We start from the raw sequence: 24,284 nt of genomic DNA, 5'->3' as shown, positions 1-24,284 counted from the left end.
TACGGTGTATTTAGAGCAATCATTACTTTACATGCAATTATAGAATCAAATTAAGATTATACTGGTATAATCTTAATTCAGTCGCATAATTGCCATTTCCACTTTAAATCAACCGTAAGTGTTCATGTAAAGTATTGATTGCTCTAAATACACAGTATATCTGCATGCAATAAAGCTTCAGCACAGGGGTTAGTTGGAATATGAAGGAATGAATACTTGCACAAACTTCTGTAGCAATAATCCTTCAAGGAATTTCCTACTTATCCCTGAAGGAATCCTGGGAGGATTTTTTGAAGAAATTTCTGAATTTTTTTTTATTAGTTTCAACATAAATTTTTTGAGAATTTCTTTCAACTTATCAGATTTGGGCTAGTAACATTTGGTCGAACGGTTCATTCGAACTAATGTGTAAGAATCATTGCAGTAGATTAATCATCGTATTTATTGTGTTATGCAAAAAAGCAAGTGAGTAACTTCAAATGCACTATGTTATGAAATAATTCTCACTTTGTACTTCTAAAATCTAGTTTATCCAATCTCGTACGGTAATTGTAACTCCAATTGTACTTTCGAACAATCGACCATAAAGATCGTTTAATCGATAACAATTTCGAACATAATTATATGCCTATACCTCGAAGTAATCACCGGTATCGTACCGGTATTGTATAAGGAACTGATTCGGGCCTTGGAAACAATGGTAGAGTAGATCCATTTGCACTGAATTTACCCCCAATTATTGAGGTTGTTGAGAAATACGATTATCTGCACCAATTACCCAGTGGGCGCCTCCGTATTGCACATAGCCCGAGGGTGAACGATATGGCCTGCAATCAAGGATTGGAGGATTCTTATCGCCATTCGATTATACTGTATTGTCCATGGTGAACCTAATTTTGAGATGTTTGTTTGCAAGGGAGCGTAGTGTTGGATTACAGCGCGTTTTTCGCGCAATAATGCGCTAAAGTGCGCGCATGATCTACCGGGTATTGAATTTCTTAGCAACAGCAATACTCCTCGGTAATTGGTGCTCCAATTTGACTATAAAATGCCAGGAATCTAGTAGGAGGCCGCATAGTGTTGAAATTCGGTGCTCCAGGATGTCCAGACAAGTGATCGTGTGCTTGGCTCTCGTGGCTGGCCTGCTCGGGGCGGCAGTTGCTCAGGAGGACTACTGTGACTCGTCCCTGTGTGATCCAGGAGTACAGCACATCGGATGCAACGCCAAGAACGAGCTGTCTCCGGACTGCAACGAGGGCAAGAAGATCGAACTGACCGACGAGCTCAAGAAGTTGATCCTGGACGAGCACAACAACTACCGCAACCAGGTGGCCAAGGGAGAGCTGAATTGGTTGCCGACCGCTTCCAACATGGTGACGATGGTGAGTTTTTTCTGTAGACTAATTTCCAAGGAAACGGTATGTCATTCTTATCTCTGAACCCCCTAGGACTGGGACGATGATCTGGCCTACCTGGCGGAGTTGAATGCTGATCGGTGCGAGTTCGAGCATGACCAGTGTCACAACACCAAAAAGTACCCGAACTCCGGACAGAACATCGCATCGTGGGCAACGAGTGGCGATTCGTACGAGGTGAAGGATACGATCAAGACGCTGATCCAGGAGTGGTGGGACGAGCGTCACTTTGCCGGTCCCAAGCTGGTTAAGAAGCTGTGGGGCAAGTACAAGGCGCTGCATTTCACGATGTTGACTCGCTCGAATGCCAGTCGGCTTGGATGTGCAATGGTGCAGTATAAGCAAACCGATTTTCTGTGGGTTTTGCTCATCTGTAACTATTCGTACACTAATATGATTGGTACGAGCATCTACAAAGAGGGAGCACCGTGCTCGGATTGCAAGTCTGGATGCGATAGCAAGTACGATGGGCTGTGCAACAAGGACGAGGCAGTTGATGTCGCTTAAATCGCTGAGAGGCTCGAGTTGTACAACGATGAGCAGACAAATAAAATTCAGGTAATGGGAAAACATTTTCTTTGAAGTTTTTGCCGAATACTCCATCGATGGCCTCATCTTACAGAACATCCGAAAAGAAATTTGAAATACTGTTAAGTGGTTACATACAAACATTTCCTTACTCTAGATTTTGGTAGTATAGGAATTAATTTGACGTTATCATTGTGTCAAACTTACGTGAAATTTACTTCCATACATCAAAAAATTACGCAACCGTGATTGGGTGGTAAGTTTCCATCCTTCACCGGGCTGAAATTTTTATTTCTTCCACTACCTTGATTCTGAGTGCCAGAGTTCTCTGCAACATCCAGGATTTGGCCAAAGTGCTGCCTGCACCTTTCGATCACCTCACGTTTATCCGTCGAGGCACATTTCGGCTTTCGGCACGAAGCCGTTGTGGGATGCACTGAGTTTCTAATAGAACTTCTGTGTCTCTTGAAAACGGCACAGCAGCAGTTCCATTTCCTCAAACTTCGCTTCCTCTAGGCAGCGTTTCAGCTTCCGAAAGAGGCGAGTCTGCTGTTTCCACTTCTTTTTGTAGCGTTCCACGTTCTGCCGGGTTTCTTGCTGCAGCATTACCGCCCGCGCCGCATTTTTCTCATCTAAAATCGCGCTGCACTCCTCGTCGAACCATTCGTTCCGTTGACCCCGTTCCACGTACTCGATGGGGCTCTCGACTGCGTCGTTGATGGTTGCTTTGACTTCCAGCAGTTCTCTAGAAGGAACACATCGAGCCTGTGCTTGTCTGGCGAAGTTGCTTCAAAAATCTGCGCGTATGCAGTTGCGATATCCGGTTGCTGTACATTGACGGAGAGATTTGGGCGCAGTTTGACCAGTGTTGATGGCAACGCCACGATAGGTCCTGACGTCCATAATGTCGGAGAAGTGCCGTCCATAAATCAGTACATGTTCGATTTGTGATTCCGTCTGCAGTGGTGTTAATTTGAAAAGGCTCATACACATTTTTAAGCATAAGCCATCGGATGCACATGCTCAATTTCAGTGTTTGAATGAGGTTTATTATTTCAGTGCTCTTTACCCCATGTTAGAATTACTTGAATTTGACTCGCACGCAACAAAAAAAAACTGCGCCACGTGACTCTTTTGTAACATGTGTGCTGCATGTGTGATTTACAAACGTAGTTAGTCTGAAACGTCAAGCCCTTCTGAAACCATCCGAAACGCCCATGATACCTATTAAAACATCCTGACGCACACTGAAGCGCCCTGAACCACCATAAAACGCCTCAGAAGCCCACTGAAACTCGTCTTGAAAAGCCTTGAAACGCCCTAAACACTCATTTTGTAATGCCTTACACTCCTTTGAAACTCCCCCCAATCCTCTGGAACGCATTGTAACGCCTCTCAAAACCTCCTGAAATCATCGTTATGGTAACATAAGAACCTGTGAAGCCCTAAACCCATCTTAAACCCCCTGGAACGCCTTAAATTGTATTTAAACGCCTGGAAATGTCACTGAAACCCTTTTGAAACACCCATGAAGTTCACCTGACATCCTCTGAATTTCCCTAAAGGACCTCTGAATTTCCCTAAAGCGCCTCTGAAATTTTCTGAATCGCATTGAAATGCCTTCAAACGCCTCTGCAACCTACCTGAGACCCCCGTGAAGGTCAACTGAGAGCTTGTGAAACACCTTCAATCTCATCCGAAACATACTGAAACGCCTAGAAATGTCCTTAAACGTACTGAAACGCATTGTAACGCCTTGAAACGTTTTTGAACACTCCTAAAACTTCCGTAAAGCTAACCCGAGAGCTTGTGAAGCCTCTCTGAAACCTCCAAAATCACATGGTAACGTCTTGAAACGCCTCTGAAACGCCCAGAACCCCGGGAAGAACTGAAAGCCAGTTGAATTCCCTAAAATTCCTCAAAACCTTCTAAAACACAGTGTTACACACTAAAGCGCACTGTAACGCCTCTGAAAACCTCCTTAAACCTCCGTGAAGGTCACCTTAGAATCAGTGAAGTTACCCAAATCCCATCTTAAACCTCCTGAAATGCCTTGAAACACGCCTCTGAAACCCACGCGAAGGGGGCATTTTAATTTCAACCTGTGAAATGCCCTGCAATTCCACTAAACCCAAGTAACATTTTAATGACCAATTAGTTATTTAGAGGTTTTGAGAACCGTCATAAAACCTTATAACTTTTATTGGGGTTTTCTATGATTCTTTAAGCGGTAATATAGAAAATTCATTCAAGGATTGCCACGGAAGTTCGTTCACATTTTCTTTCATGTGTAATCAGAAATATCTCAAGCAATTTTTCCTTGAATTAACCTGTACAGTTTATCAATAAGTTTCTAATGATTTTTCCTTGGAATTCTTTTCATCCTTGAAGTATCTTAAGTTTCTTGAGGTAGTAATCCCAGGCTATCTTAACGAGTTATCCCAAGAATTTTTGCCCAAGAATTGCTCCACATAATTTTCAAGAATTCTTCAAGAATTCTTCTAGGAAATCTTCAAATGAATTTCGAGACGAACTAGTCAAGGGCTGCAAGTTTTTATAATAAAGATAAATCAATCAAATCAAATGAATTTCCAGAGGAAAATCTATAAAAGAAAGTGAAAAAAATCACATCAAGGAGTTTTGAAAAACTTCCTAGATAAATATCCGGAGAAATTCCCCAGCGAAGTCTTGGGCGGAATTCTAAAAAAAGAGAAAGTGGAATTCTGAAAGTATTCCTGAAATAATTTTTGGAAATATTTCAGAAGAAATTTCTGAAGGAATATATCAAAACGCCTAGATAAACTTCTGTGAAGATTATGAATAAATCTGATTGAATTCTGAATAAATTCCCCAAAGAATTCGAAGAAATTCTAAGAGTTATCTTTTCGGTGGGGCTGAAAGTCTCTTAAATAAAGACAAATCAATCAATCAATCAATATCCTTTCAAGAAATGTCAGAAAATTCTATGGGAAAATACATGGAGAAATATCTGGAGAAAATCCTGAAGGAATGAACTCCTGAAAGAATTCCTGCAGGATTTTCTGGATGAATCCCTGTAGAAGTTCTTGGATACATATTGGCGAAAACTTTCAATGAAAATAAAAGAGCAATTGCTAAAAAATCTGTGGTGGACTTCCTGAACGAATTTCTGAATGAATCTCTGGAAGATTTTTTGAAGAAAACACTGGATGAATTTTCGAAACAATGTTTGAAGGAATTTCTGAAGTATACTAATTTTATAAAGGAATCAATAGAAGGGTTTCCTAAACGAGCTTCTAGAAGTATTTCTGAAGTAATCTCTGGCAATGTTTCAGGAAGAACTAATGGAAATTATAAAATAATAATTCGACAAATTTCTGGAGAAATTCTCACTAGGCATTTTTTTGCCTTTCTCGTACACCAAGGTGTACCGAAAGGCTATATGTTCACTCCAAAAACGAAAATTTGATAGAGCCCCCGGAGGGGTCAAGTGTTATATACCAATCGACTCAGCTCGACGAGTTGAGATGATGTCTGTGTGTATGTATGTGTGTGTGTGTGTGTGTGTGTGTGTGTGTGTGTGTGTGTGTGTGTGTGTGTGTGTGTGTGTGTGTGTGTGTGTATGTGTGTGTATGTATGTGTGTGCGTGTGTGTGTGTATGTGTACAAAAAGGTCACCTCATTTTTAGATAGTAAATATGAACCGATTTCAACGACCGATGGTTCATTCGACGGGGTACATTGTCCCATTGTTTCCTATTGAAAATGGTTCAGATCGGTCCAGCCGTTCCGGAGTTATGGCCATTTAGGTGTTCCGGACCGGTACCCCAAGAAGGGGCCAGACATGAAAATGCAACAAACCCATGCATGCGACCCATCAAACCACGGCATTTTCGATTATCTGATGAACGGGATGAAGGAAAATAGTCTCTGACTATATCTGAACCAGTAGTGTTCCGGAACCGGTTCCGGGTGTCCCGCCGGAAGTGGCAAAATAAGAATGTGAACATAATCCATACATGCGACACGTCAAATAGCGGATTTTTCGATAACCAGTTGAATGGTAAGCAGAAAAATAGTTTCAGACCATGTTTGAACCGGTAGTATTCCGGAACCGGTTCCGGATGTCCTGCCGGAAGTGGCCAATTAAAAATATGTAACAAACCCAGGCATGCGACACATCAAAGAGCGGCTTTTTCGATAACCAGATGAACGGTTAGCAGGAAAATAGTTTCAGACCATGTTTGAACCAGTAGTATTCCGGAACCGGTTCCGGATGTCCTGCCGGAAGTGGCCAATTAAAAAAGTGAACCAAATCCAGGCATGCGACACATCAAAGAGCGGCTTTTTCGATAACCAGATGAACGGTAAGCAGGAAAATAATTTCAAACCTCGTTTGAACCGGTTGTGTTCCAGAACCGGTTCCGAATGTCCTGCCGGAATTGGCCAATTAAAAAAGTGAACCAAACCCAGGCATGTGACACATCAAACAGCGGCTTTTTCGATAACCAAATGAACGGTAAGCAGGAAAATAGTTTCAGACCATGTTTGAACCGGTAGTATTCCGGAACCGGTTCCGGATGTCCTGCCGGAATTGGCCAATTAAAAAAGTGAACCAAACCCAGGCATGTGACACATCAAACAGCGGCTTTTTCGATAACCAAATGAACGGTAAGCAGCAAAATAGTTTCAGACCATGTTTGAACCAGTAGTATTCCGGAACCGGTTCCGGATGTCCTGCCGGAATTGGCCAATTAAAAAAGTGATCCAAACCCAGGCATGCGACACATCAAAGAGCGGCTTTTTCGATAACCAGATGAACGGTAAGCAGAAACATAGTTTCAAACCTAGTTTGAACCGGTAGTGTTCCGGAACCGGTTCCGAATGTCCTGCCGGAATTGGCCAATTAAAAAAGTGAACCAAACCCAGGCATGTGACACATCAAGCAGCGGCTTTTTCGATAACCAAATGAACGGTAAGCAGGAAAATAGTTTCAGACCATGTTTGAACCGGTAGTATTCCGGAACCGGTTCCGGATGTCCTGCCGGAATTGGCCAATTAAAAAAGTGATCCAAACCCAGGCATGCGACACATCAAAGAGCGGCTTTTTCGATAACCAGATGAACGGTAACGGAACGGGGGTCTCCATAGTTAGCCTAGTGGTTAAGGCTATGGATCGCCAATCCGGAGACGGCGGGTTCGATTCCCGTTCCAGTCGGGGAAATTTTCTCGACTCCCTGGGCATAGTGTATCATTGTACTTGCCTCACAATATACAAATTCATGCGATGGCAGGCAAAGAAAGCCCTTCAATTAATAACTGTGGAAGTGCTGAAAGAACATTAAGTTGAAGCGAGGCAGGCCAAGTCCCAGTGGGGACGTCGAGCCATAAAGAAGAAGAAGAAGAAGAAGAAGAAGAAGATGAACGGTAAGCAAAAACATAGTTTCAAACCTAGTTTGAACCGGTAGTGTTCCGGAACCGGTTCCGGATGTCCTGCCGGAAGTGGCCAATTAAAAAAGTGAACCAGACCCAGGCATGCGACACATCAAAGAGCGGCTTTTTCGATAACCAGATGAACGGTAAGCAGGAAAATAGTTTCAGACTATATCTGAACCGGTTGTGTTCCGGAACCGGTTCCAGCTGTCCCGCTGGAAGTGGTCAATTAAAAAAGTAAACCAAGCCCATGCATGTGACACATGGAAGAGCGGGGTTTTTCGATAACCAGATGAACGATAAGCAAGAAAACAGTTTCATACCGTATCCAAACCGGTTGTGTTCCGGAACCGGTTCCAGGTGTCCTGTCGGAAGTGACCAATTAAAAAACAAAACCAAACCCATGCATGCGAAACATCAAATCATCAAAAATGTTCGTTAACCAGTTACACAGGCAGCAAGAAAATAGTCTCTGACCACACTTAAGATTACCGGCAGTGTTGCAGAATCAGAGTTGGGCCCATTGCTGAAATTACGCAGGTGAACAAAATCGATGCAAGCGATTAATATGTGTAAAAGAACAAAATCTTGATAAAAATTTAAACGATCTTGTCAAATTACATCATTTTAGATTCCTGAGGCGTCATTTTACAGTAGGATGGATCAACGTTGTATGGAAAAATTTAAATTTTATAGCACCAATACCCTTCTGCGTCCAAAATTACTGCGAACAATTTTGATGCAACTGGTTGAGTCCTCGCGCTTTGTAACACGGTAGAAATTTGAATGGGCTTTAATAGGGGAATTTCGATTGCTTGCACTTTTTTTTGTCAATTTTTACATGAATCTTATAACTAATGATAATAAAATGTAGGCTAAAGTGCGCAGAAAAAAAATTGCCGAAATGTCTTGATAATGATCGGCATCCAGTGCTAGTGAAGGTGGTCAAGCAGTCAACTGAGAGATTTGATATTTTTCAACTCGGCCTATACGTTTAACATAGCGTCGGAATATGAGCCATCAATAAGTTTCCAAATTCAATTATGGCTTTGATAAAATTCTTGCTTTTCTGAATAAGGCTGACACAAATTTTGATTTTCTCTTAACCCTCTAATACCCAAATTTTTGATTTTGATCTTAATATAATTTTTCGTCATCTAAAATCGATTTAAACATGTTTTGGATGATGATTATTTTTAATTATCGATTTCGTGAATTTCAGTTTTTGATTTTTCTAATTTTTATTTTTGAACATACCCACAACTTTATATTTTTCCTGGAAGCCTATTTGGGGTACGGATTTTTTGAGATGAAAACATTTTGAGATTTTATGATTATTGTTGAAATATTTTTATTTTTATTTTTTTTTCAAAGAAAATTTTTTTTTCCGTGTAATTATAAGGAAAATAATTTTAGAGTGTATTCGATTCCCTTAAAGGCTTAAACTATTAAACTTGGGTAGAATGATTTGGGAAAACTTTAAAATATGTTAATTGCAGCGATTCAATACAAAATAAACAATGACTTCTAAAAGGTGTCTAAAACATCAATTTTTCAATGATTTAAAAAAAATGTAAATACGCTTTAAAATACACCAAAAACTATTTAAGATATACAAAACAGTCTTAAATATCAGCCAAAAATATCAAAATTTTGATTTTCCACTAAACAAAAATTACAAAAATGCTCAAACTATACCCCGTCTAAAGGCAGGGTTGGGTATTAGAGGGTTAAGTCCAGAGGGGTCCCTTCTTGGAAATTTTGGTCGGAATTCAACATCTTGAAGAAGTGCACAAATAAATAAACCAATAGATTTATCAACTTTAAAGTGAAATTAGAGTCTTCCAGAAGTTTTTCTTTATCAAAACCGATGAGCTAAGGCGAAACTGGAAGCCTTTCCTCATTTTTTGGTTTTTGATGTACTATTAAATAGCGAAGCAACATTTTCAAAATCGATTTTCGTGCACATGTAGAGTGTGGATCAGGGTATCTTCTGATTTTTTACACGGTATAAAATGTTTTTCGTTTTTGCAGAAACCATGTTTGAACAAAATTTCACAAAAAGTTGCTTCGTTATTTTATAAAAATTCAAAAACCAAAAAAATTAGGAAATGCTTCCAGTTTCGCCTTAAGCGGTTTTGCTTAATTTTTTTAAGAATTTTTTCATCAAATACATTTATTATTTATCAACTCCACCCCTCATTGACGAGTCAACGAGCACTGTGACAAAAGAAGAAAATGAGATTTATTCCGTTCTAGAGTATTCTCAGGATTCAGGAACACTTCGGCTTATGGCCGGAAAAAATGTTGAGTACATATTCGACGAGAAAGGCACTATCACCACTAGGTGGATTAATCTGGGTTTTTATTATCGCACAAGTTAGGCCGAAGGGTCTCAGATTTTTATGAAACTTTTTCCACAGGCAGGGCTCATGGATATATGAACAAAAAAAAATGAGAAAAATTCGGGGTCGCCTATTTTCCCGGAAAACTCAGGTGGAAATTTTTTGTTTTCCCCTGACACTACTTACTTTGAAAAAATCATAACTCAAGAACGAAGCATCGTAGAAACAAAGTTTTTTTTAGAAAATGAAAGAAAATTTTCTCAGAAATCAAAAAAAAAAAAAGAAACTGGAAAAAGTTTCCCACAAGTTTTTTTACAGTTGAGAAAATTCGTAAAGAAAAGCCGAAAAAACTATGCTCGAACTCGTGGAAAATTTTCGAAAAAATATTTTTGAGAAGTAAGCTTATATTATATGGTAATTTTTCACAAAATTTAGTATAACTCAGGAACGAAAATTAAGTGCATTCCAAAAATTTCAGCGATCAAAGCTTATGAAATTACCTTCTTAAACATACTTTTTTTTTTAATTTTCCACGTGTTCGGACATAGTTTCTCCGGCTTTTCTTTATGAATTTTCTCAACGGTGTAAAATTTTGTGGAAAACTTTTTCCATCTCATATTTTTTTTTGGATTCCTGAAAAAATTTACTTTCATTTTCATTAAAAAACTTTGTTTCTACGATGCTTCGTTCTTGAGTTATGATTTTTCAAAGAAAAGGCTTTTATGGCACATTTGGGCATTTTTCAACAAAATTGGCCATAACTCAAAAACGAAAAAAAAATGCATTCCAAAAATTTCAACGATTAAAGCTTATGAAATTACCTTTTAAAAAATATTTTTTTGAAAATTTTCAACGAGTTTGGGCATAGTTTTTCCGGCTTTTCTTTACGAATTTTCTCAACCGTGGAAAAATTTGTGGGAAACGTTTTGCTTTCATATTCTAATAAAAAACTTTGTTTCTACGATGCTTCGTTCTTGAGCAGTGGTGTCATCGTGGTTACTCCAAGTTACTCACTAAGTAACCAGCTCTTCAGTTCAAAAAAAATTTTTTTTTCAGGATGCAAAATGTAATAAAATACCAATTTTGGTTATTTTGAGTGCACACTGTTAACGCCCTGACCACATCATGAATATGGATTTTTAAACAATTCGACATTCTGGACCGCCCCCTCAGGATGCGAAATATAATAAAATACCAATTTTGGTTATTTTGGGTGCACACTGTTAACGCCCTGACCACATCAATTTGAGTGAATATGGATTTTTAAACAATTCGACATTCTGGACCGCCCCCTCCTTGAGTAACGATTTTTCAAAGTAAGTAGTGTCAGGGGAAAACAAAAAATTTCCACCTGAGTTTTCTGGGAAAATAGACGACTCTGAATTTTCCTCATTTTTTTTGTTCATATATCCATGAGCCCTGTCTTTGGAAAAAGTTTCATGAAAATTTGAGACCCTTCGGCCCAAACCCGTACGGTAATAAAAAAAAATCCCCATTAGAATTTCTAGGGGGACCTTCTGAAAATACTCAGCAGTTTTGAAAGCATTACATAAAAGATTTAGAGATTATTGAATCCTTGGATGAGTTTATGAAGATATCTCATAAAAAATCTGAAGAAATGTCTAGGAACATGTTTTAAGAAATCCGTGGAAAAAATCTGAAAAAAGGAGGAGTCAGTGGAAGATTTTCTAGAGAAAATCGTGGATAATTTTCTGGAAGAATTCTGAATTTTTCATTTTCTGAACGAATCGCTGAATTTATTTTCGGATTGCTTCGAGGACGATTTCCTGAAGGAATTGTAGTACGGAATTTTGAAGGAATTGATGGAGGATTTTTTTAAGAAACCAGTGGAAGGAATCTCTTAAAGAATGTTTAAAGAAATTCTTGCAAGATTTTCTGAAATATTTTTTTTTTTTGAGAATTTTCGGAAAAATAGCTTATGAAATATTCGAAGCTCTGTAAGAAACTCCATGGAGAATTTTGAGGAGAATTTTGTGGAGTAATCCATTGACGCTTATACTGGTAGGAAATTACTTTTGTTTTTTTTTTGTTTATTTCAAGAACTGGTTACTCAATTAGCTGCTTGAAGTAACCTCTATGATACCACTGCCGGAAATACCTTGGAGCACCTCTGACTAAATCTAACAACCCCACCTGAAACTCCCTTAGGTTATCTGAAACTCCTAATGAACCCTCCCCTCTTTAAAGCTTCTAGTCCTCCTTAAACTTCTTTGCAACTTTGAAATCCATTTAGATAAAATTTCTTCTTAGGCAGTTCCGACTTATTACCTTCAGAGAGGTTCCAGTGTACCTCTAAACGTTTGCACCATGGATACTGTCCACACATCCTGCAGCGCTACGATGCCGTATCCCCGGTCTTCAGTAGAACGGCGAGTATGCGGGCAAAGTTGAGAGTTCAGAAATTTCACGTACTTGAGTCCCTTCTATTCGTAGGATTCATTGGTATTTCTCTGGGTTCGTATCATTCTGTTGCTGAGTTTAAGGTACAATATTTTTTTTTCGACTGGCTCGTAGGGCTGGACACCAGATCCATAACTTTCCGGTGGACCATGGTGTACAGTTGAAGTAAGAGTCCTTCACTATTACTCAAACGTCGATAAGCCTCCCCTGGCATGGCAAACTAAGGGTCAGGCTTGAAGATGCAAACCCTCTCGCTCCCCGTCAGCCTACAACCTGAGTTCATGTCGGGGTTGGTTACACGCACTTCCTTGAGGTTGCTCGCTGCCAACCGGTGCCACGGGGAGGTAGAGATTGGAGGTTCTGGGAAGAGGTTAGGGGCTGTCCATAAACCACGTGGTCATTTTTTTGGGACTTCTCAACCGAGCATTTGACCGAGCATCCTATCCTATATCCACCGAAGCTTTGTCTGTTCTATCTTTTGTCCATTCGACTTTTTATCATAAACCCCGAAGTGTTTGAGGAGCGCATTATCCAGAATTCAACCTAGCCTCATTATATTCAACTGGAAGAATAGAATGTTAAGCAGAATTTTAAGCGACACCACATTTCTACATTAAATTCTGTTGTTTACAAAACGTGTTCACGGCTTCCATTATCGGCATCACCTGGAAAGTATTATCATCAGACCCTGGTAACAGGTAACTGGTTGCCACCAGCCAACCAGCGCTGCCGAAGCGATAACGATCCGTTCCCATAAAACAACGCACTCATGTTACGCCACCAGCAAAAAAAAAGTATAACTAGAGGCAAGCCATACAAATGCGTGTTTAATTGACGCATTCATATTTGAACAAATTACATTGTGCCATATTTGCATACAGCAACGAGAGGAGAGCCCTATCGTAATTTGGGCGTAAACCGATTCCAAGTACTCAGGTACAACACGTACGCAAAACAAAACTCAGCTGAACAATCACACAAATGTTGCTTTTTTGATGGGTGGGAAAACGTGGAAACAAAAGTGAGGATGGAAAGGGATGGAAAGTGATAATAATTTGAATTAATCGCCATCATTGTTCTCGTTATTTTTTTTTTTTGCAAGGGGGTGGTTTGTGGGAGGGAACGTATGGAAAACGAAAAAAAAGATATATTTATTCCACAGCTACAGGAGATTGTACGTGATAAATTTAATTACCGGGGTATGGATCGCTGATCGATGATGAGTGCGAGAAAATTGTTGGTTTTTTTTTGTCGGATAAAATGACCGAATGTCCCAATATTGATGTTGTACTTCTCAATAACGGAGGTTCTGGGGAAAAGGGGATGGAGTCAGCGTTGTACAAGCCGAACATTTCAATCGATGCATTTAATTCGAATAAGTGCCTTTTTATGAGTGGACGGCTCTGTTGGCATTGTTTCATTAAGTTGTACCCATTATTGTGACAGGTGTAATTAAAAGCAGATGCAATGTGAGATTTTCAAAAGTACATAAAAAACGTACATAAATTACGTCACGCTTTATGAGGGGAGGAGGGGTGAAACAAAGTGTAACGATAAAAAAAATGTTAAGATGTCTTTTACAAAAAGTGTGACATGGCAGGAGGGGGACGTTGAAATTGAACAATTTTTGCGTGACAAATAATGGATCTCTTCTTATATTCTCCACATTTTTTTCTAGGACTTCTTTCTGTTTTTCCTCAGGAAGCTAACTCTGAGATTCTTTTTGGGGTTCTATTGAAGCTCCCTCTGAAGTCCTTCCAGGAGTTTCTTCTGAGATTCCTAACAGGATCCATCTCATCCATCTTTCTGAATTCCTTCTGGGATTGCCTCTTGGGACTTCAAGGAATTTCTTCCGTGATTTCTCATACAATTCCGTGAAATCTCCAAAAATTCCTTCCAAAATTCCCCTAAAAGCTTCTGCGGAAAGCCAGAAGGAACTTGGTGGAGTATTTCTTCAAGGAAAAATTCTGTAAGAACTTCATGAAGAGTTCTATAATCAGAAACTACTAGAGGAATTTCTCAAAATCTGGTGTTCGTTTTGAATAGGTCGAATCTGCATAGGAATAAGAGCAAACATACGACCTATTCAAATCGAACGCCAGAAATACTCTTCTTAATCAACTTCTAAATGATTTCTATTAGAAACATTTTAAAGAGTTTCAGAATGAACTCACAGAGGAATTTCAGAAGGATCTGCAGAAATTCAAAACGAAATTCTTGGAGGAAACCAGAAAAGAGTTCCTAGATGAATCCTTGAAAGAGCTCCCGAAGAAATCCTGGAAGCAGTTTCTAATAGACTTCCAGAAGAATTTCCCAGAATAGGTTCCTAGAGAAATCTCAGAAAGAGTTCCAAAAAGAAATTTCAGATAATTCCAGAACAAATACCTGACAGAAGCCCAATAAAAATTTCCGGAGGAATCCCGGAAGAATTTCTGGTGGAATTACCGTAGCAATCCTGAAAGGAATTGTTGAAGTAACCCCAGAAGTAGTTCCTGAAAGAATCTCAGAAGAAGCTGCAGGAAAAATCCCGAAAAAGTTTTTGGAGAAATACTGAAAGAAGTTTTTGTGGGATCTCATAAAGAATTCCTGAAGAAATCCCAGAAGAAACTCCGGGAGGAATCAAGCATAGAATTCCTGGAAGGACTATCTGACAGAATTTTGGAAGGAGTTTCTGAATGAACCTCGGAAAAATTTCTGAAGCAAGCTCCGAGAGAACTCCTATAGAAATCTCGAAAGAAATCCCGGGTGTAATTGCTGGAATTCCCAGGAATACCTCCTAAATGTAAAAAAAAACATCTGAAGACGTTCCAAAAGAAACTTTAATGAGAATCTGGGATGGAATTCCTGGAGGATTAAGGCATAAAAAAGTCCCTCAAGTAATATTAGAAGGTATTCCTTAAGGGGAAACATCAGAAAAATCAAATATGGCTGCCACAATGACCGACTTGGATCGCTACTCACGTTTTTAAGAGCACCAATCTTCAAAATTCGTAAACAAATGCGCTCAATTTTGAAAAGCTGCTGCTTTTTTCAAGTGAGTAGAGCCAGGATAAACAAGTGCAGCTTGGTTCGATGTTGCGTTCGTCCAATTTGTGTCTCTAAAGTTTGTATGCAAAATTGCAATGGGATTTCTTGATGTTTCACCTTGAGAAATCCCAGAATGAACTCTGGAAGAATCTCGGGAGTACTTTCTGGAGGAATCCAGGTGAGAGCTGGAATCTCTTTAGGAATCTCAGAAGAAACTCCTCGAAGAACCCCAGAGAATCATCAAGAACTCCTTAGAAATATCATATAACACTCCTAGACGAGTCCTGGAACAAATTTGTGGAGAAACCGCGATGGAGTTCCTATGGAATCCCAAAAGGATCTCGTGGGGGGATGTCACCGTGGATTCATCAAGTCATTCTTTATTACACCAACAAACCTAGTGAAGCCCATATTTGGAATTAAATCAAATCACCCATGAAAAGCTGGTAAAATTCTTCTAGGTTCGAAAGCTGATGAAATTTTTCCTTTTATTCATACGGTCTACTGTTTTGCAAATTAACAATTTCCACAAAATTGGTCATAACTCAGGAACGGAGAAAAATCATATCTTGAAAATTTTTCAGAATATACAGGGGATAGACAAAATGATCGGGGCAAGCAAAATTTTCACTTTTCAAAAAATGTTCAACTAGCTGTAACTTTTCGAAAAGTGCTTCAAATATTCTCAAATTTTTACTGTGAGTGCATCAACTAGTTGTGCATCAGTGGTTCAAAAGATCGGGCCATTCTCCACGAAGTTATAAAGATTCTTGAAAAAGGTAAAATTATCCGATAGCCAACTTTGAGCTATTATATCTCCGGATTCAATAGACCGATTGAAATGAAATTTTGACCATTTATGACTTATATAATGAACTCTAGAAAACATTTGACTTAACTTGAAATTTTTAACCAGAGACAAAATTATAGCGATTTTAATTTTTTCACGATTTTTTAGTAAATTGGTCCATTTTTAATATGCATTCTATAACTTTTCCAATTTATTGGTAGCTTTGTTGTTACTTTCCTTCAAAACACATTTATATATAAGTCAATTAGAGGGAAATTAATTGAACTATAATTTGCATCTTTAATTTTGAAACGATGTTGATATTTTGGAAAATTTGGTGTTTTATTAAAAAATAATCTAATCGTTATTATTTTCTTCCGTGTTAAAAATATTAAGTTAAGTCAATGGTTTTTCATAGCTTATTATATAAGTCATAAATGGTCAAAATTTCATTTCAATCGGTTCATTGAATCCGGAGATATAATAGCTCAAAGTTGGCTATCGAATAGTTTTACCTTTTTCAAGAATCTTTATAACTTCGTGGAGAATGACCCGATCTTTTCTTATTTTGGACCACTGATACACATTTACTTTACTGATGAACCTCCAGTAAAAATTTGAGAATATTTGATGCCTTTTTCGAAAAGTTACAGCTAGTTGAACACTTTTTGGAAAGTTAAAATATTGACTGTCCCGATCAGCTTGTAAAATTTCCTTTCAAAAATATATTTTTTTGCGAATTTTTCCGGACTTCGAAAAATAGTTTTCCGACTTTTCCAACCGATTTTCCTCAACAGTGGAAAATTTTGTGGAAAACAATTTTTATTTTGTATTTTTTTGAATTGCTGTGAAAATTTGCTTTGGATTTCACAAAAAAAAAAACATTGTGTCTACGATGCTTCGTTCTTGAGTTATGATTTTTGAAAATAGGTGGAGTTTGTGGAAAACGTTTGTTTTCCACTGGAGTTTTCCGGAAAATTAGGCGACCCAGATTATTTCCAATAGGGCACGATCGGTGAAGTACTATTTTTGTAGTAATGAGCTAAATTTTTGTATGGTGAGAAGGTAAGTTCTCGATTTCTGCAAGAAATTCGTGCAAAAATCGTAGGTATTATGATTTCTTGTCTAATTTGATGTTGTTTGAACAAAACAGTGGAAAACTGTGTTGTTGTTTTCTCCATTTCTTGTCTCTTCAACAGCAAAATTTTCCAAAGTTTTGCTCAAACAGTATCAAATTAGACAAGGAATGATAAAACCTACGATTTTTGCACGAATTCTTACAGAAATGGGAACCTACCTTCTCTCCATACAAAAATTCAGCTCATTACTACAAATTTGGTACTTCACCGATCGTTCCCTATTTAGTTTTTGTTCATATATATTTGAACCACACCTATGAAGAAATTTTCATTAAAAGGTGCGTTACATGAGGTCTGACGGGGGTATAAGAGAGATATCGGAGGCATTTGAGGGAGTTGAAGGACATATTCTGCGGGATTAAGAGGCGTGACGGAATCGTCACGGAGGAGATTTCGGGGGCTTCGGAGCCTTTCGGGTGCGTTACATGGGGTCCGAGGGGGTTTCAGAGGATTTTAGGCGGATTCAGAGGCGTTACGAAAGCGTAACGGAAGAGTTTTAGGAATTTTCGGACCTTATAAGTTGCGTTACATGGGATCCAAGGGGGTTTCGGGGGAATCTTGGAGGCATTTCAGGAAGTTTCGGAAGATTTTTAGAAACCCCATCACATATATTTTGAAAGGCCCCTGAAATACCCTTTGACTAAAGGGTGTTCTTGAAACGTTCTGATACGACACTGTCCTAAATTTCCTCGAAACGCCCCTGAAAGCTTCGTAAACTCATTGAAACGACCTTGAAATCACAATGATTTTATTGCCCTTTTCCAGCTATACCAGTCGGCTAGTATGTCTGAAATAGACGTAACAGCTTGAAGTATTTTTAGGCAAAGTACGTTTAATTGGCAAATTGAGAGGTAAATTTGTGAAAAATTACCACTTGTTTTGGTGGGATTTGAACCCACGACTCCGTTATCGCTAGTTCGGCGCTTTACCCAACTAAGCTACAGAACAAGTTACAACTCTGCAGAATAGAAAGTCAAACTGGATTCGAAGCACCATTGTTGTTCGTAGGCCGCGAGAGTGCGGGAGATTGGCATCTAAGAGCCGAAAGAGAGATAAAGTTGTGAAAGACGGACCCGGTTTAGGGTGGTGCTGCTTGTTAGATAGAGATGTGCGGCTCACTGCTTGTTAGATAGAGATCAAACCAAGGTAGTCTGCAGAAAATTCAGACAGCGTCGTTAGTGGTGACCTGTTGAATTACGAGACCGAAAGGTGTTCCTGGTGTAATACCATGTCGCTACTACAAGGACACCAGTCTGTCATTGAGATACGCCCTAGTGTCGTATCGGACTGCTTAGAGACGTTCCTGGTTCGATAAAGCGACGTGCTTCAGTGGCCCTCAGAATTGCTTCAGGGGACCTGACGTGAGATTTCAGGGGATACTTGTAGATCCTCGAGATCGTTTCAGTGGGTTTCTGGAGCGCTTCAGTGGGTCTCAGAGGCTATTTAGGAAGCCTCAGTGGGCGTCAAGGGCAATTTGAGAGTCTTTAGAACACAGGGGAGTTCTTGAGGGTGTCATGGGCTTTTAAGGGGGTCTCAGTGGCGTTTCATGGTATCCAGGGGCGTTTCGGAGGGATACCAGGAGGTTTTCGGGGCGATTCAAGGGGATTCAGAGTGATTCAGAGGGTCTCAGAGAGTTTCTGGGGGCTCCAACGAGTCTCCAGCAGGCTTCAGAGGCGCTCAAAGGAGTTTCAGGGGGGTTTCACGGGAGTTTACAAGGTCTAATGGGCGTTTCGGGTGGTCTCAGGGGCATTTTAGGGGTCCCAGGGGCTTTCCAGGGCATTTGAGGGGTCCCGGGTATTTCATGGGGGGTGCTTTGAAATGAGCGGCACAAGTGGCAAACACATGACTGGGAGGTTGGCTTAATGATCAAATGGCAGCGCTCGTGTGACATTTCAACCTAAGGAAGTTTGACCGGTTGGTTGATACCGAGGGTAAAGGGTCTCACTGGCGTTTCAGGGAGTCTCAGGGGATTTCAGGGGCTCTCAGGGGGTTTCTTTAATCTCTCTTAAACAAATTTTGAACCCTACACTTGGGCAGCATCCATTTATTACGTAACCTCTCCGTAAAGCTTTTTTGTATGAAAATACTCATTTTTTTCAAGAAAATGAAAATCAGGTTAAGTGCTGTTCCTTTTTAATTCCACTAAGAATTTTCATCCTTTGGCTCATACTTATTTCGACTTCAACTCTAAGGTTGTCTTCAGTGTCTTATACTTGGCTCGAATTTTATTGACTTGAATGTCATGTACGAGAACTGAAGACGACCTTAGAGCTGAAGTCGAATTACGTATCTCTCAAAGGATGCAAATTCTTAGTGGAATTAAAAGAAACAGTACTTAACCCGATTGTCTTTTACTTACAGGTATTCAACTAACACCGCGTTCCAGTCTTTTTGGGGGTCAAAATCAACTATATGTTTTCTATTTTCAACGTTTTGAGCCTTATTGGATCTTCCTCAGGGAATCGAATGAAATTGTTGCATTTTCGATCCCCTGAGGAAGTTCCAATGTTGATGTTTGAAGTTATGCAAATTATTATTGTTTCATCAAATTAAGTGTCAAATTATTACAACGTTGACTACACATGCTCTGTAAGCAAAACATAAAACACTTCAATCGAATTCAAACTAAACTCATACCCGTATAGTTCAGAATCAAATCCGCCCCAGGAGTCAGTATTCATTAGTCTTGAGTGCTTTTTTATGGAATTGCTTCAATTTTCACACCAGCAGCCCTCGGGCATCAATTATTAAAGGATTTAGAACCTGTTTCAATGTTATCGTTTAATCAAATCTGTTCGAGCAACAATTGACGCCACGCCTCGCTCGTACAGTCGTACCTACACCCTTCAGCACCCTTCCATTTGCTCATCGAACGCACACGTAATTCACCTTCGGCTGAGGCCCACCAGCAGCAGCAGCAACAGAAGGGTTTGATTTTCCCACCACACACCCGGCCCGGCAGGGCCAGGGGCGGGTGGTTGCAATGGAATCGGGCGTGGGAGAATCTGCTCCAGTTCATGCACACATATCACGCTCCGATCATACTTACTTTTCCCGGTTCCACGCGCCATCATCCAGGGCTGTCGAATATGACCGACCAACACACGTTTTGATTGGATCTTTGGCAGTGTACCCGACGGAAAATGTGTAATGAATGTGATACAAAATTACAGGTACAAAATACGTATCAACGAAGTTAAGGTGAATATAGAACGAAGACACACCTTGAATTTTTGAAAGCACAAATCTGAGGAACCAAACGTCGCACCAAGCTGAAAAGTTGATCGATTGGTCACTCGCTGGTGGTGACCAATCGATCAACTTTTCAGCTAAGTGCGATACTTGATTCTTCAGATTTGTGCTTTTGAAAATTCAAGGCGTGGCTTCATTCTATATTCACCTTAATTTTAATTTGTGAAAAAGTAGGGTGTTCCGATAGGAATTGAACCTATGACTGCCAATTCCCTGGACGGGCGCTCCAATCATCTAAGCTACCGGATCACTTTCTCAAAGTGTCAAGTCCAAAGGGAATCCCAAACCGTCTGGATAATTCTTATTACTCTTGTTCTTCTTCTTGGTGAAAATTCCCATAAGGACAGCGCCTGCTTCTCAGATTTGTGTTTTATGAGCACTTCCACAGTAATGAACTGAGAACTGCCAATGACCATCGTGTAGCAAGCTGAAGATACTCTATGCCCACGGAAGTCAAGTCAAGTCAAAACCCTTATTGTGATGGCTCAAAATAATAACTTAAATTGGCGGGATTTTGTTATATTCATCTGATCGGATCAAGGGAAGAGGAGCAAAGGCATTGGATACTACTTGGTCAATGAGGAACGCTCGGAACTTGAAACTTGCAAGGGTGCATGCAAAGCACACCCTCCCCGGATCCCGATTTGCATCCCATGAATCAGGATAATTATTCATATTGTGTAATGTGAAAAAAGCGAACAGATTAGCGTATCGCACCAACCATCTTAGCCAGCTTGTGGAGCTCGATTTCACGAAGGAAGCTTCTTCGCTATAAAATGAGGTGTTTACTGATGGGTCAGGTATCTAGTTCGGTAGTGGTCCCGAAGTGGAACTGTACGACTGTGATATTGGTACTAGCGGTCTCAACGAGTGTGTTCTGTTTGAGGAGTGAGGAAATTCGGACAACATGATTGCTGTGGTCAAATGTAAGCTAGAGTTTTTGGTAATTGGGTTGAAAAGTGATAATTGAAATTGATTCCACTATAAAACCAGAATCGATGCATCTTTGACCTTTAACATAACTTTGACAGTGAAGCGCTGTGGGTTCCTATATTGTTGTATTCTTCGTTTCTTGCCTCTTCAACAACACAGTATAAATATAGGCAAGAAATCACAACACCCCACATTGTTTGCACCATTTCATTGCTGAGATATGGATGCAGACGATCAATACCAAGTTAGCCTAGTGGTTAAGGCTATGGATTACTAATCCGGAGAAGGCGTATTCGATTCTCGTTCCGGTCGGGAAAATTTTCTCGACTCCCTGGCCATTGTGTATCATTGTACTTGCCTCACAATATACAAATTCATGCAATGGCAGGCAAAGAAAGCCCTTCAACTAATAGCTGTGGAAGTGTTCAAAGAACACTAAGTTGAAAAGAGGCAGGTGAAATTCCTGTTGGAACGTAGAGCCATAAAGAAGAAGAAGAAGAAAAAGAACTATCAATACCCAGCTCCAATATTACAGGACATCAAAATAACGTGAAATTTTACATTTTAATTTCACTTTACACGAGTTGAACATTTTTCTTGTTTTGCATACGACGAAGGAAACCGCAGCAACAGCTAGCAGAATTGTTGTTGTTAATACCATTGTGTCACGAAGAAGGTGTGCCGGGAATTGAGTTCAGGATGTTCCCGAAATAGACAATAATTGAATCTAATCATTTTAAGTATTTTTTTTCACATGATATGCTGCCGTGAATCGCAAGTCAGTCCCATCTGCATTTTGGACAAAAACGAGTTAATGACCGTTTTCGATCTTTCTTCGGATGATCTTTCAGCTGCGTGAATAAACATATATAGTTTGTTCAGTAAAATTAATAAACAACACCAAGTCAGATTGTCCCATAATGAAATGTAATCGCAAGTCAGTCTCATTATGAACTTGGGTACCCTCCAGTTCAAAACTTAACAATGTTTTAGCCAGTTTTATATTTTTCACTGTTACGTTTTCACGTTCGAAACAATGTGTGAAATTTTCATGATAATCGCAGATTTTTTCAATTTATGGCGAATTTTTGAAGTTTCACATAGAAATCGAATTTAAAAACTTTAGAGTCCATTTTCTCAATGCCTACTTTTTACAGATGGGACTGACTTGCGATTCACGGCAGCATGTACTTGATAAATTAATGTATGATACCAAATTGGTCACGACACATTAGACGAACCCTGAGATGAACTAACCTAGGGTTAAAATCTCGTTAAAACAAACAAAAAAAAACATTTGGCGAAGTGCACGAATAAACTCGATCATTATTGGTCGATGCTAAGCTGGGTGTGAATTACATCAAAACCCTAGTTTATTTAAAAACTAAGCAAGCTTCCACTGATCCATCTTCTATATCCGTTCTCACCAATATTTCCCACTGTCTTCCCCATCAGTCTGGATTTGGCCACTGATGGTCATGGCCGCTCTCAAAGTGGCCCACACGGCACCGGACTACTGTGACCATAAGATCTGCTTCGGCGGAATGACCAACATCGGATGTCGGAACAACGGCAAGCTGAGCAAGTCTTGCCCGAAGGATGCCAAGATCATCGAAATGACCGACGAACTGAAGCAACTGATTTTGGACACCCACAACAACTACCGCAGCACGTTGGCTACCGGAGGGGTGAAATGGCTGCCCAAGGCCGCTGCTATGCCCACTTTGGTAAGTTTTTAGGATTCAACAATCACACCACGATCATTAACTAAACTTCCTCCTGTCAGACCTGGGACGACGATCTGGCTGCCACGGCTCAGATGAACGCGAACCGTTGTGAACGAGGTCACGACAAGTGCCATAATACCCAGAAATACTTGAACTCCGGTCAGAACTTGAACTTTATCGCAACCAGTGCCGATACGATCGACGTCAAGGATCAGGTCCCGAAACTGATCAGCAGCTGGTGGGATGAGCGTCACGATGTCAACAAGAACATGGTCAACACCATGTACGATCCGGGCAAGAGCGTGATGGTGTTCCACTTTGCTGTGCTGGGAAGCGATAAGGTCAACAAGGTCGGATGCGGTCTAGCCCAATGGACCAATGATGATGCTTGGCTGCAGATGTACCTGGTCTGCAACTACTCGTTCAACGACTTCATCGGTATCCCCATCTACGTCAAGGGTAATCCATGCTCTCAGTGCAAGACTGGCTGCAATCCGAAGTTCGCCGGTTTGTGTAACGAGGATGAACCGGTCCCGCAGTTGATCGACTATCCGGCTCCACAGGCTTGAGCATGTGCTGCAGAGCTAAATTGCGAAATGGTACAAACTATGTACTTTCGATAACTTAGAGTTTTAAGACCAAAATTACTAAACCAAAACGCCATGTCTGGTAAGGAGTAACAAATAAATCATTAGTGGTTGGGATTTGCCTGATTTTTTTTAATTGAAGAATGCTCAGGATCATGATTGACGTTTTTGATGTTTAAGCTAATTAGGTATGCGAGACAATCCTCAGGCCAGAATCACGGGGTTTGACGAGAATCAAGTGAAAGTGTTTCATTTTCATTTCTGCAGTGTCAAGTTCTATAGTCAAACACACCACTTTTTTAACACTTTAGTGATCTTCAACGGTTCATCGCGAATCGGCTGCTAGCAGATGGGGTTTGACTGATTATACGTTACGGCATATTCATCAGAAATGCTCGATAAACACAAAGGGACCATCAATTATGGTTGTTTGTTTTTGCTTATTGATTTTCAAAATTGACCGCAGAGATGCTCGATCTTAATAAGGTCGGGCGACTGTGCTGGCCACTCGACCTAAAACAAACTTATATTTTTACTATAAGGCTTAACACTTGCAGCAGTAGTCTCCAGTTAGAGTAGCGGTTATGTCTATGGATCGCCATTCCGGTAAGGTGGGTTCTCGATTCCCATTCCGGTCGCGACAATTTTCGCGTCTTCCCTTTCTTATAGTGTAGAGATTTAAAGGGTGACGCAATCGCTTCAAAGTTGA

The 24,284-nt window shown here is 40.0% G+C and overlaps 2 protein-coding genes across 2 annotated transcripts; both read left to right on the top strand.

The window, feature by feature from the left end:
* The first annotated feature begins 1,063 nt into the window (after window positions 1-1,063).
* On the top strand, window positions 1,064-1,985 carry LOC115262156 (antigen 5 like allergen Cul n 1). The gene is made up of 2 exons (XM_029864342.2): window positions 1,064-1,382; window positions 1,449-1,985. The coding sequence occupies exons 1-2, from the start codon at window positions 1,101-1,103 to the stop codon at window positions 1,920-1,922; spliced, it is 756 nt and encodes a 251-aa protein (XP_029720202.2). The 5' UTR covers window positions 1,064-1,100; the 3' UTR covers window positions 1,923-1,985.
* A 19,133-nt stretch (window positions 1,986-21,118) lies between these two features.
* LOC109419189 (antigen 5 like allergen Cul n 1-like) lies at window positions 21,119-23,692 on the top strand. Its single transcript, XM_029864691.2, has 3 exons — window positions 21,119-21,254; window positions 22,717-22,988; window positions 23,048-23,692. Exons 1-3 carry the CDS (start codon window positions 21,236-21,238, stop codon window positions 23,555-23,557), a joined length of 801 nt encoding a protein of 266 aa, XP_029720551.1. The 5' UTR covers window positions 21,119-21,235; the 3' UTR covers window positions 23,558-23,692.
* Window positions 23,693-24,284: the final 592 nt, after the last annotated feature.

This window comes from Aedes albopictus, chromosome 3 (assembly GCF_035046485.1).
Source record: "Aedes albopictus strain Foshan chromosome 3, AalbF5, whole genome shotgun sequence".
NCBI lineage: Eukaryota > Metazoa > Arthropoda > Insecta > Diptera > Culicidae > Aedes > Aedes albopictus.
Note: the sequence above shows the minus strand (reverse complement) of the source record. Positions and strands in the feature narration are given on the sequence as shown.